The sequence below is a fragment of the Corapipo altera genome, unplaced genomic scaffold, assembly GCF_003945725.1.
Source record: "Corapipo altera isolate COAL_440 unplaced genomic scaffold, ASM394572v1 191, whole genome shotgun sequence".
In the NCBI taxonomy this organism is placed as follows: Eukaryota; Metazoa; Chordata; class Aves; order Passeriformes; family Pipridae; genus Corapipo; species Corapipo altera.
The window spans coordinates 89,405-103,383 of NW_020885097.1; the positions used below are offsets into that span (position 1 = coordinate 89,405).

At 42.9% G+C, this 13,979-nt stretch overlaps 1 protein-coding gene across 1 annotated transcript in view; it reads right to left on the bottom strand.

The window, feature by feature from the left end:
• Nucleotides 1–13,979, bottom strand: part of LOC113960223 (MAM domain-containing glycosylphosphatidylinositol anchor protein 2) — a gene marked incomplete at its 3' end in the record, with an annotated part of 214,775 nt that overhangs the window by 86,093 nt on the left and 114,703 nt on the right. The window contains exons 4-5 of the mRNA XM_027669660.1: nt 6,257–6,453; nt 225–357 (exon numbers count right to left, since the gene is read on the bottom strand). Coding sequence (XP_027525461.1) covers nt 225–357; nt 6,257–6,453 — 330 coding nt within the window. The remainder of the gene's footprint in view (nt 1–224; nt 358–6,256; nt 6,454–13,979) is intronic.

Genomic DNA, 13,979 nt, shown 5'->3' on the forward strand with positions numbered 1-13,979 from the left:
GTGGGAGGTGTCCCTGCCCATGGCAGGGGAGTTGAAACGAGAAGCTCTTTAAGTTCCCTTCCCACCCAAACCATTCCAGGATTCTCCGTCCCGGCACCTCAGCCACAACAGGGGGTGGAACGAGACGGTCCCGAAGGTCCTTCCAACCCAAACCATTCCACGATCCCACCTCAGAACCTCATCCCAAAGGGATGAGGAGTGATGGGACAATACTGGAGCCCCACCTGTCTTGTTGGAGAGGCGGAAGGAGACCATCTTGTCCGGGATGCTGCAGACATTCCGCACGGACGCGATGCAGCTGTAGTTGGCGTAGTCCTGAGGGCGAAGGTTCTTCAGCTTCAGGATCTTTGTTTCTCCCTGGGAAAGGAGGAGGAGAGAGAGAGAATTAGGAAGGGAAAGAGGCAGAGGGACAAGGAGGGATGCAGGGAACACCCAAATTGGATGAGAGAAGGAAACTGGTTTGACGGAGTCGAGTCGCGGCGTTATTTGGGGTGATTTATTTTAATAAATGTTATTTAACATAAGTAAATAAAAATTAAAAATAAATTAAAAATAAAAGCTAAAAAGTAAAAATATAAAAAATAAAATAAAAAATACAAAAAATAAAAAAACATAAAAATAAAAATATAAATAAAAATAAAAATATTTAAAAAAACCAATAAATAACGAAATGGATTTAAAAAGTAAAAGATAAATAAAATAATATAAAGAAAATAAATAAAATAATAAATAGAATAAATAAATAATAAATAAATAAATATACTAATAATGTAATCAAAATAAAAATAATAAGAAGTAAAATAAATTAAAACTAACTAAATGGATTAAGGAAGTAAATGATAAATAAAACGACACAAATAAAAATAGGAAAATTATATAAAATAAATAAAATTATAAACTAATAAGCAAATAAGTAGAATGGTAAATAAATAAACTAAAAATGTAATAAAAATATAAATAAAATCATAAGAATTAAAATAAATTATAAATAACTAAATGGATTAAGGAAGTAAATGATAAATATAATAACATAAAAAAATATGAAATTGATATAAAGTAAATAAAATACTAAATGAATTAATAGAATGGTAAATGAAATAAAATCAAAAAATGGTACTTGGGATAATTTATTTTAATAAATACATTTAATAAAAATAAATAAATTAACTAAAAATGTAATAAAAATAGAAATAAAAATAATAAGAATTAAAATAGAATATAAACAACTAAATGGATTAATAAAAATATAAATAAAAATAATAAGAAATAAAATAAATAATAAATGACGAAATGGATTAAGGAAATAAATGATAAATAAAATTACATAAATAAAAATAAAAAATAATATAAAATAAAAAATAAACTAATAAATAGAATGGTAAATAAAATAAAATCAATAAAAATGGTATTTGGGATGATTAATTTTAATATATATTTAATAAAAATAAATAAATAGACTAAAAATGTAATAAAAATATAAATCAAATAAGAAGAATTAAAATAAATAATAAATAACTAAATGGATTAAAGAAGTAAATGATAAATAAAATTACATAAATAAAAATAGGAAAATATATAAAATAAATAAAATAATAATCTACTAAATAGAATGGTAAATAAAATAAAATCAATAAAAGTGGTATTTGGGATAATTTATTTTAATAAATATATTTATTAAGAATAAAAACCTGAAAATGTAATATATAAATAAAAATAATAAGAACTTAAATAAATGATAAATAACTAAATAGATTAAGGAAGTAAATGATAAATAAAATAACATAAATAACATAATAATTAAAAAAATAACGTAAAAATTATATAAATAAAACCAGAAAAAATTATATAAAATAAATAAAATAATAAAATAATAAGCAAATAAATAGGAGGGTAAATTAAATAAACTAAATTAAAATGGTAAATGAGTAAAAATATATAATGAAATAAATTAGAAATAATAAAAAATAAAAGGAAAGAAAGAAATAGATCAAGAGAAAGAGAGAGAGAAAGGCAGAAAGGGAGAAAGAAACAAAGAAAGAAAGGTAAATAAAATAAACAAAACATAAAAAATAAATTAAAATAAATTTAAGTATTTAATAAATAAATGTATTTCCACAGAGTTTGAGAAAATGTTTCTATGGAACTGGCAAGGAAAATAAATCCATGAAAAACAAGATAGAGATGAAGAGGCAAGAAAAAGAGTTCTTGGAATCAGGCCTCAGAGATGTTTGGAATATTGGAATTTCCACGTGCCATCAGTCCCACTGAAAAGATGGGATTAAAGTGAAGCCCCTGGGATTTAATGTTTGCTAGACCAGGCTTTGGAAAGGTTGATCCTAAAGGTGAAGATCCTGCTCTAGGAGGTTTATTTGGGATAGGGAATGGACTGATCCAGGGTCTGAAAGTTCTGGAAACACAGGGAAACATCCCAGCAATTCCCTCCTCAGCTCCGCTCTCCGAGTCCAACCCGTGGGCTGTGTTTGGAATATCGGAATTTCTACGGCTAATCAATCCCACTGGGATGATGGGATTAAAGCGACACCTGTGGGATTTAATGTTTGCTAGACCAGGCCTTGGAAAGGCTGATCCTAAAGGTGAAGATCCTGCTTTAAGGAGGTTTATTTGGGATAGGGAATGGCCTGATCCAGGCTCTGAAAGTTCTGGAAACACAGGGAAACATCCCAGCGATTCCCTCCTCGGCTCCGCTCTCCGAGTCCAACCCGTGGGCTGAGCTCACCATGGAATTCTGGATCACATCCCCAGATTGCAGAGATTTATAAAAAATGGATGTATTTTCTTCATTGCTTTGGGTAATTAGTCTAATTACGTCTAATTGCCTAATTATTGTAAATACAGCAAATTTAATCTCGCGCTCAGGCAATTACGACATGTGACGAGGAGGATGCAAACTAGGAGGGGAAAAAAAATCTGGGATTTGGGAAGTTTGGCATTTTCAACACTCCCACAGATGAGAACCTTCAGCTTTGCTCCGTGGCTGCTGAAATAAGGAGCTGATGTCTCCTGATCCAATGGAAAACTCGGTTCAAAGTTCAAGGATTACTTTGGAGGTGCCCAATTTTCCAGGTGCCCTCTGTGACTGAAGTGCCAACGGGATCCTGGGCTGATCCCCCAGCGTGGGGAGCAGGGCAGGGGGGGATTGTGTCCCTCTGCCCCCTCGGGTGAGACCCCCCCTGCAGAGCTGCTCCAGCCCTGGGAACAGCACAGGAAAGCTGGTTCCGTGCCCTCACCCCTGGAAATATTTACCAAAGCTGCCAATTGTTTGAGAGGGAGTTTTATTATTCCTGTCAGAGTTGAAGGATTTTTTATTCCTGGCTGAATCTCTGCCTTTTCTGGGGTGAAGGTTCACATGGGAGATGCTTTGCTGGCCAAACCTGGATGGCCCCTCATCCATCTGCTTAATCCTGGGAATCACCTGAGACAGAGCCCAGCCAGGGTGGAGCTTTGGAAGTGGCTTTGGGGCTGACAATGGATCCATTTAATCCTGACTCCTTCTGGCAGGGATGGATGGGCTGCATTAGGAATTCTGTCTAAATCTGTTGGATTTGAGGCCTGAGAAGCTCCCGTGTCTTCATTGGTTTGGGTGTTGGGAGGTGAGGGGAGATCCTGGTCCTGTGTCACCTCAGGTGAGACCCCCCTGCAGAGCTGCTCCAGCCCTGGGAACAGCACAGGGAGGACCTGGAGCTGCTGGAGAGAGTCCAGAGGAGCCATGGGATCCTCCAAGGGTGGAGCCCCTCTGCTCTGGAGCCAGGCTGGAAGAGCTGGGGGGGTTCCCCTGGAGAAGAGAAGGCTCCAGGGAGAGCTGAGAGCCCCTTGCAGGGCCTAAAGGGGCTCCAGGAGAGCTGGAGAGGGACTGGGGACAAGGGATGGAGGGACAGGACACAGGGAATGGTTTCCCACTGCCAGAGGGCAGGGAGAGATGGGATACTGGGAAGGAATTCCTGGCTGGGAGGGTGGGGAGGGACTGGAATAGAATTCCCAGAGAAGCTGTGGCTGCCCCTGGATCCCTGGAAGTGTTCAAGGCCAGGTTGGATCAGCCTGGGCTGGTGGAAGGTGTCTGGGGTGGAACTGGATGAGCTTTAAGGTCCCTTCCCACCCAAACCATTCTGGGATTTTTTGCCATAACTAAAACAAGAAAACCATCAGAAATAACAGATATCCCTTTTCTGGGGGTAAAAACCTGAGAAATTTTGAGTCACAACTTGTTTCCTTTTCCACTTCCCCTGATTTTCAGCTCATAATCCACCTTTAAACCACTCCACAAGAAAATTCCATCCCAAATTTGTCTCTCTCGGTCCCTCTTCACATCAGCCCTCACGATTTGCAACCCTCTCATTAGCTGAGCTAATTAGGCAGAAGATGCTGACGACTCTTGACCCTTTAATTACATCTTTTCCCTCTTATAAACATGGAGCAGATTTTGTCAGGACACACTAATTCAGTCTGACCTCCAAGAAATAAATAAAGGTCATGGAGAAGCTTTTAACTGTCAACAGGATATGTTTTTTATTCATTAATTAAATTTATTCATTCATTTGATTTATTTATTCATTTATTAAAAGTGATTTATTCATTAATTAAACCCACTCAAGAGATTTTAGGAAGGATGATCCAAATAACCTGGAAATATTAAAAAAAAAAATCTAATTTGTCTAATTTTGTGTGACACATTTTCATTAGAGAAATTCTTAGATTTTTAGGGAACACAATAATCAGCATAAATATAAACCAAAAAAGTCCCCTGCCCAGAGAGACTCTCATTTTTTAATTAAAAAATTTAAAAACAACACTTTAGGCACTCGAGCCCGAGCAAACAAGCCACAGATTTGCTAAACTGGGTTTAAATGAAAACGGTTAATAAAATAAATAAAAATATATCATGAAATAAATTAGAAATAATAAAAAATAAAATAAAAGAAAGAGAGAAAGAAAGAAAGAAAGAAAGACATAAAGAAAGACAGATAGAAAGAAAGAGGTAAATAAAATAAAATAATAAAAAATAAAAAATAAATTAATCTCATGAAATTAAAAATAATCTCTTTAGGCCGAGCAGATCAATAACTCTGTAATCTAATTTTCAGCTCTGCAAGGAGGCTCCAGCTCTGCTTTTCTCAGGGAAAATATGGAGCAATAAAAAGCTGTCGAGCACAATAAAAGGGAAAAAAAATGAAGGTGTTCTCCAATCATCAGCTGAAAATTATTTCTGAAAGTCATAGGTTGCTTTCTGCTCTGAACACTGAATTATCAGGCACTTTTCACCCCCTTCTTTACTTGTTATTGCTTGAGATTGTTCCAAAACAATTTTTCTCCTTTTTTTTTTTTTAATATATTTTTTTTTACTTTTTTTTTTTACTTTTTTTTTTTACATTTTTTTCTTTTTTACCAACACCATCCCACACTTTTGGGATCTGTCACCTTTTTATTCTGGTGCTGTGCTAAAATTCTGTGTTAAAAATGAATTAATCTCATTTAGGCTGATGGAGCCCAGACTGCTTTCCTGGCTGTGAGTGGGAGTGGGAAGGCTTTAAAGATGCGTTTATTCCCCTTTTTTTTTTTTGCCACCTCCCCTTTCAGGTGTGGAATTTTGGCACAAAAAATTTCTATTTAAAGACAAGAAAAGCAGAAAAAAAGAATAAAAGAACCCACCATGGGCAGTTGCCAAAGAATTTGGAATCCTGGAATGGTTGAGGGTGGAAAAGACCTTGAAGATCATCAACTAAACCCCACTAAAATATGTTCCCAAGAGCCACATCCACGGATTTTTTGAGTATTTCCAGGGATGGAGAGTCCACCACTGGTTTCCTGGGCAGCCTGTTCCAATGTTTTCCAACTCTTCCCAAGAAAAATATTTCATATGAACCTCCCCTGGCCTTCACCAAGAGCTTTTTAGGCAGCGACTTGTGTGTGGAATGCCCGTGTTGGATTGGGAAGGATGGGGAAACAGGAGTCAACTCAGAGCTCTGGGCTTGCAGCAGCCAGGAAAAATCACTTTAAAAGGCCTCTCCCGATAGAGATATCCTCCCAAAACTTCTTATTTTACAATTTTACCAAAAAAAAAGTGTTTTACAAAATAATAAAGCCATAATTTATATCAGGAAGTCTTTTAACAACAACCGGGCGCATTCGCTCGGGACGTCATTACTTCGAGGGCATCCCCCACATTGCCACCCCCAGAAATCAGGCAAGGATCCTTTTCCAGAGGCTAAAGAAGGTCAAAATTCCCTCCTGGGATTCCTACCTGGGTAAAGAAGGGCTCGTAGATCTCCACTCCCTTGTCGGAGCCCTGCAGCAGCACCTCCTGCCCGCGGCGCCAGCTGTACCGCACCGGTGGGTTGGAGTTGGCCACGCACCTGAGGAACACGGTTTTCTCATAGTAAAACTGCTCCTTGGCCTCCCCAATGCTCTGGTGGACTGTCACTATGGGATCATCCAAATCTGGGAAGAGACAGGAAGACAAAGCAAGAGAAAGTCAGGCTTCGGTTGAGTCGACGACAGGAAGATCGTGCGTCGCGTTATATACAAGTCAAGAGCAAAACAGAGGAAAAACAGCTCCAGGAGCCACAAATTCTAGAGATTTTGCACCAAAATTCAGGTTTGGAGCTTGTTTTCATGTAGAGTTTTAAATTTAATTTCATTTTCTTTCAGGAAGACAAAGCAAGATAAAATCAGGCTTTAGTTGAGTCTACGACAGGAAGATCGTGCATCGAATTATATACAAGTCAAGAGCAAACAGAGGCAACACAGCTCCAGGAGCCACAAATTGTAGGGATTTTGCTGCAAAATTCAGTTTTGGAGCTTGTTTTTATGTGAAGTTTAAATTTCATTTCATTTTCTTTCAGGAAGAAAAAGCAAGATAAAGTCAGGCTTTAGTTGAGTTTATGACATGAACTGTGTGCATCACATCGTACAGAAGTCAACAGCAAAACAGAGGAAAAACAGCTCCATGAGCCATGAATTGTAGGGATTTTGCAGCAAAATTCAGTTTTGGAGTGTGTTTCATGTAGGCTTTTAAATTTCATCTGATTTTCTTTCAGGAAGACAAAGCAAGATAAAATCAGGCTTTAGTTGAGTCTATGACAAGAAGCACATGCATTGCATTATATACAAGTCAAGAGCAAACAGAGGCAACACAGATTTTAGGGATTTTGCAGCAAAATTCAGGTTTAGAGCTTGTTTTCACGTGGAGTTTAAATTTAATCTGATTTTCTTTCAGGAAGACAAAGCAAGATAAAATCAGGCTTCGTCGAGTCTCCGACGGGACGCGCACGTACAAAAATCAAGAGCAAAACAGAGGCAGCACAGCCACAGATTTTATGGATTTCGCAGCCAAATTCAGTTTTGGAGCCTGTTTTAATTTGGAGTCCTAAACTCCCTTTCCTTAGAATTTTAAACTCCATTTTAAACCCCCTTTAAAACTCCCTTGGAACGGAGCTGCATTTCCAACTCATGCTTTTTAGACACAATAACATCTCCGATATCAACGCAGGATAATGCCAATCATATTTTTATTATGCTCCCATTACTCCTTTGCTTTCAGCTGGTTTTTTCAGCTTTACTACTCGTTTCTTTTATGCCTTTCAGATGAAATTATGAAGCTTTTTGGAAATAAATAGACAGCCTGATTTGCATCCTAATGGCAGGAGCCACCAGCGCACCGATCACGGGCACGCAGCTGTTTTTCCCTTCAGAGCCGCAATTTAATCCAGCAATTTGATGCACTTTCCCTTCTTTTAGTTACAGGCATTTAACTTCCAGCAAGGTAAATTCATCACAGGCTTTAGAACACACTCCTCTTGATTAAAAGACAGATATCATATAATTATTCCCGCTGCAGCAGCTCCGAGGAAACGAGAGCCCCCGCGCGGAATTCAAGGATGGAGAGGGAAGGAACAAGGATTCCTTGGAATGTGAGTGCTCTAAGGTAATTAATTTGGGTTTTACTCCACCAGGAGTGAGTAGACTCCTGTTAGCTGGGAGGTTGTTTTGAGTTTTGTCAGAAGGAACAGTCACATTAAGGATGGAAAATTAAACACAACCAGGGAAGCAATGGATGTTTTTCCTAAATATTGGTTGAAAACACCCAACCTCCGAATGACCACCCAATTCCTTCCCAATATTCCATCTCTCCCTGCCCTCTGGCAGTTTGAAGCCACTCCCTGTGTCCTGTCCCTCCATGCCTTGACCCAGCCCCTCTCCAGCTCTCCTGGAGCCCCTTTAGGCCCTGCAAGGGGCTCTCAGCTCTCCCTGGAGCCTTCTCTCCTCCAGGGGAACCCCCCCAGCTCTCCCAGCCATTCCCACATCCAATCTGGGCATTTTCCCATTCCCTCCTGGATGATGTGCCCACACAGAGCTGGGAAGCTCTTCCAGCCCAAACTGCTCAGCAGCCTCAGATCAGTTTGGGGGACACCATTCCCTGCTCTCCAGCTTCCCAAACATTTCCTCTGCTGCCACCTTGGATCTCCTCAGGCCACAAATCCCCATGATCCAACTGTCCAGCCAAAGAATTCGATGGGATATAGGGAAGGAATTCCTGGCTGGGAGGATGGGGAGGCCCTGGAATAGAATTCCCAGAGAAGCTGGGACTCCAGCCCTTGGAGCACCTTTGTGGCCTCCTCTGGAATCCTTCCAACAGCTCCTTCTTTTACGGGGGCCCCAGAGCTGGATGCAGCATTCCAGGTGGGATCTCCAAGCACCACATTCCCACTCAGCCTTGACTGAAATCACCTCAGAGCCTTTTTCCCCTAAAATTTCAATGGTGTTTCGAGTAGGACTGATTTAATCACTCACCACAAATTTAACCCTGGCTTTGCAAAGTCTGGTGTGAGTCATAAATGAGAGGACAATTCCCCCCTTTTTTTGAGGCCACAATCCAGGGAAATGCAGAATGAGGCGCTCCAGTCTTCATGTGACAAAGGGAACCCACACACCCAAGTCCTTCTTCAAAGGTGGGGAATCATGGAATCCCAGAATTGATTGGAAAGGCCCTCCAAGGTCACCCAGCCCAACCATCAACCCACCACCTCCAAACCATGTCCCCAAGTGCCACATCCACAGGTTTTTTGAACACTCCCAGTGACTCGACCACTGCCTGTTCCAACACTTAACAACCCTTTCCATGGAGAAATTTCCCTGATATCCAACCTAAACCTCTCCTGGTGGAACTTGAGGCCCTTTCCTCTCATCCCTGAGAACAAGGACAGTGGTTTTTAGGGGGAGCATCACGTGCATTTTGCTCCAACCCTGCTGGAACCCCCCACAGGGTGTTGTGTGAGGTGTCCATGAGTGCAGCAGCTCTCACAAAATCTGGGATTTTGTCCCTTCCCAAGAACTGTGAGCCCCATGGGCTGAAGGGAAAACCACTGTTAACAAACTGAACAGCTTGGAATTCATCAGCACCCCCCCCCAGCGAAAAGCAGTTTGCACCTAAAAAATTAGTCTTCAGCTGCTCCACTTGCATTTGCATAACAAGAGCGAAGCCTCTTGATTAATTAGAAGCAAAACATGTTCCAGAATTTGCAATAATTGAAGCAATGATACCTCGTAATGGGGGCACAGATTTTAAGTAAATGTTACCCTCGTCCTACCCGACGAAACATTTAATTTAATGTCACGGGAGCAAACTGTGGAACCGGTGCTCCAAATGAGGTTGGCATTTCCTAATGAGATCTCAGTGTTGGTTTAAAGGTTATTTGAAATCCCAGCAGCATTTGGAAAGGAGGAAATAAAAAGGAGCGGATGAACCGGCGGCGATTTTTAGGGCAAAACACCCATTTCCCTGAGTTTTGATGGGAAAAGAAGGTTTCCCACAGGAAGGATTTCCAAGCAGACATCACCAAGTCCAGGGATCACTTCTCCCATCTCTCCCTCTGAGCTGATGGTGGGAAATACTCAAGAGGGCTTTGCTCAGCTTTGGCCACAACAACCCCCGGCAGCTCCAGGCTGGGCCAGAGGGGCTGGAGAGCAGCCAGGCAGGAAGGGAGCTGGGAGTGGGGATGGACAGGAAGCTGAACAGGAGCCAGAGTGTGCCCAGGGGGACAAGAGGGCCAATGGATCCTGGCCTGGCTCAGGAACAGGGCGGCCAACAGGTCCAGGCAAGTGATTCCTGCCCTGGACTCAGCGCTGGGGAGGCCACCCCTGGAGTGCTGTGTCCAGTTCTGGGCCCTCAGCTCAGGAAGGACATGGAGGGGCTGGAGCAGGTGCAGAGGAGAGCAACGAGGCTGGGGAAGGGACTGGAGCACAAGTGCTGTGAGGAGAGGCTGAGGGAGCTGGGGGGGCTCAGCCTGGAGAAGAGGAGGCTCAGGGGAGACCTCCTCACTCTCTGCAACTCCCTGACAGGAGGGGGGAGCCGAGGGGGATTGGTCTCTTTTCCCAGGCAACTCTCAGCAAGACAAGAGGGCTCGGTCTTCAGCTGTGCCAGGGGAGGGTTTGGTTGGAGATTAGGAAGAATTTCTTTGCAGAGAGGGTGCTCAGCCCTTGGAATGGGCTGCCCAGGGAAGGGGTGGATTCTCCATCCCTGGAGGTGTTTAAGGACAGACTGGATGTGGCATCAGTGCCATGGGCTGGGAACCACGGCGGGGTTGGATCAAGGGTTGGACTGGATGATCTCGGAGGTCCCTTCCAACCCAGCTGATTCTGTGATTCTATGATAAAATTAGACACAGCAAAATCCCTCAAAACCTAAAACCGGGCCTAAAGGGGAGCTCGCCAAGGGGTATCGTCAGATTCCAAATTTTGGATATGAGGAAAGAAACTGCCAGGTTTAAACAGAAAAACCTCAAGTCCCAGAAGCTGGGGAAAAAACCTCTGTTTGAGGGACAGGCCAGATGTCACTTGTTTGGGATGCTCTGCCAAGGAACAGTGAGAGGGTGCTCTGATGTTATCAGATCTCTGCATAAACCCATTGTGTTCTTCCCTTTTGCATGTCTATACTCTGTAACCTGTTGCATTCAATACCTAATCCCCCTGTAAAATCCTCCAAGATAAAATAGGGTTTTTTCCTATGATGTAAGTGCTAAGACCCAAAATTTGTCATTTAGGATGCCACCCTTGGAGACACTCAAAGTTGGACTGGACACAGCCCTGAGCAACCTGAGCTAACCTGAGGCTGGCCCTGGTGTGTGCAGGGGTTGGAGAGCAGGTCCTGTCAGATTAATTTACTCCAAATTACTCCAGAATTCCACAAGCTGGGATGGCACCTCTGGTTTGTGCCTCTTGCAACAGGTCCATGCTGGATCACAGAACCATGGAATCATGGAATGGTTTGGGTTGGAAGGGATACTAAGGATCAACCAATTCCACCCCCTGCCATGGGCAGAGACAGTTTCCACCAGCCCAGGTTGCTCCAGCCTGGCCTTGGACACTTCCAGGGATCCAGGGGCAGCCACAGCTTCTCTGGGTAACCTGAGACAGGGCCTCCCCACCCTCCCAGCTAGCAATTCCTTCCCAATATCCCATCTAAACCTACTCTCTGGCAGTTTGAAGCCATTCCCATTGTCCTGTCACTCCAGTTCCTGGTGAAAAGTCCCTCTTCATCAGGAAGGTGTGAGGGTGATCAAACTCAGAGCTGAAGCCCCTGTGCCAATGGAAAACAATCCCAGGCTGCTTTTCCCAAGAAAACCTCAGGAGTAAAGAATGATGGGGAAAAAGGGGGGGAAAATGGGATGTAGGGCCTTTTTTTGTTTCGTTTTCCACTAGCCCAAGTTGCTCCAACCTTTCCTTGGACAATTCCAGGGATCCAGGGGCAGCCACAGCTTCTCTGGGAATTCTTTTCCAGGGCCTCCCCACCCTCCCAGCCAGGAATTCCTTCCCAATATCCCATCTCTCCCTGCCCTCTGGCAGTGGGAAGCCATTCCCTGTGTCCTGTCCCTCCATCCCTTCTCCCAAGTCCTTTTCCAGCTGATCCAGCACTGGCAGGGAGAAGCAGGCACTGGGCTCTGCCAGGGGATGGATTTGGATAAGAGCAGAAGGAAAACCTCAAAGCATTCCAGGCTGGGAATCCAACTGCAGCAAAGTCCTCTGCCAAAGCATTTCATAATGGTCAATTCATGGAAAATTCGCACTGCAGAACCAAGTGGAATATTTTTCCATCCTAAGTGCTGGAAAAATCCCGGCAGCTGCAGCACAAAGTGAAAAGGAGCAGTGCTGACAAATAGCAGGCAAAATGATGCTCCCAGGTTTTTTTTGAGATCTCACTGCTCCCTGTTGGGCAGGGCCAGGGAAAGGTTTAACTGGGCTCTTGCATGAGGCTGAGCTTTGTGAGAGCTGAAAGGGATAAAAAGCATTACAAGTATCAAAAAAAAAAAGTTAAAAATGTTAAAAAGATGTTTTCTGGATCATCTGAAACTCCCAAATTCCCTGCTTTTAAAGCCACCTGATCCCTGGTGGAAGCTCTGCAGAGCTCTGGTTTCCATGGCTGGGTGAATTGTTGCTAATTGATATTCAAGTTGACAAAGAGACTTTAAAAAAAAATGTGTTTAAAGCTCTGTGGTCCAACAGCAGAAGGACATGGAGCTGCTGGAGCAAGTCCAGAGGAAGTCATGGAGATGCTCCAAGGGCTGGAGTCCCTCTGGAGCCAGGCTGGGAGAGCTGGGGGGGTTCAGCAGGAGGAGACAAGGTTCCAGGGAGAGCTGAGAGCCCCTTGCAGGGCCTAAAGGGGCTCCAGGAGAGCTGGAGAGGGATTTGGGACAAGGGATGGAGGGACAGGACACAGGGAATGGTTTTAAACTAAAAGAAGAGAGATTTAGGTGGGATATTGGGAAGGAGTTCCTGGCTGGGAGGGTGGTGAGGGGTTGGGATGGAATTCCCAGAGAAGCTGTGGCTGCCCCTGGATCCCTGGAAGTGTCCAAGGCCAGGTTGGGATCCCTGATCCAGTGGAAGGTGTCCCTGCCCATGGTAGGGGGTTGAATGGGATGGGATTAAATCCCTTCCAACCCAAATCACTCCAGGATTCTTTATGGATCAAAACCAGAACTTACAGTGCCATTAAAGCAAATACTTTATAAAGCAACAAGTGGGAGAGACCAACACCAGATAATTTCCTGATTCAAATCTCAGAACTCCCCAGGAAATCACAAATACACCAATTATCCAAATTCTGCCCTTTGACTTGCTGGTTTTTGTGGTTCTTTCTCTTGCTAATGGTGAATTTTGGAATCAGAGCTGTCAGCAGCTGCATTTTGGAACAAGAGAAACCCCAATTTTATACTTTGCTGATACTTCACTGACTGGAGGGTCCATTAGATGGGATATTGGGAAGGAATTGCTGGCTGGGAGGATGGGGAGGCCCTGGAATAGAATTCCCAGAGAAGCTGTGGCTGCCCCTGGATCCCTGGAAGTGTCCAAGGCCAGGTTGGAGCAACCTGGGCCAGTGGAAGGTGTCCCTGCCCGTGGCAGGGGTTAGAATTAGATGATCTTTAAGGTCCCTTCCAACCCAAACTATTCCAAAGAATTCAATGACTCCAAGTCCTGCCCAAAAATAACCCCGTGAGAAGGGAAACAAAGATTTAGAATTTGGAAACTCAACCAGATGAATCATTTCAGTGCTTTACAAGAAGGCAAAAAAAGAAAAAAATCCCCAAAATTTTCATTTTGGGTTGATCAAATTATGAAGAGTCAACTGACTAATCACTCTTTATATTAAACTGAAGTCCTGGGTGTTGCTACAGAGTTAAAGTCTATTAATCAAAAAGAAAATAATTACAGAAATATGTTTTCCACTGAGGTTTCTGCCACCATTAGGTTCAATTTTTCAGTCTTTAGGCTCTGAATTGAACCAAACAGCTCCCAAAAGCCAGATGGCACAGGCAGGCTGAGCACTGCACTGGGAGAATTCCCTGCACACATCCCTGAGATCCCAAAAAGACACAAAATCCAGGCCAAGGTGATCAGAATTGGTCTTATCTGAGGGAGCTGGGAATCAGGAGAGCTGGGAATGTCGGGGTGGAAGGTGCTCCCAAGGGTGG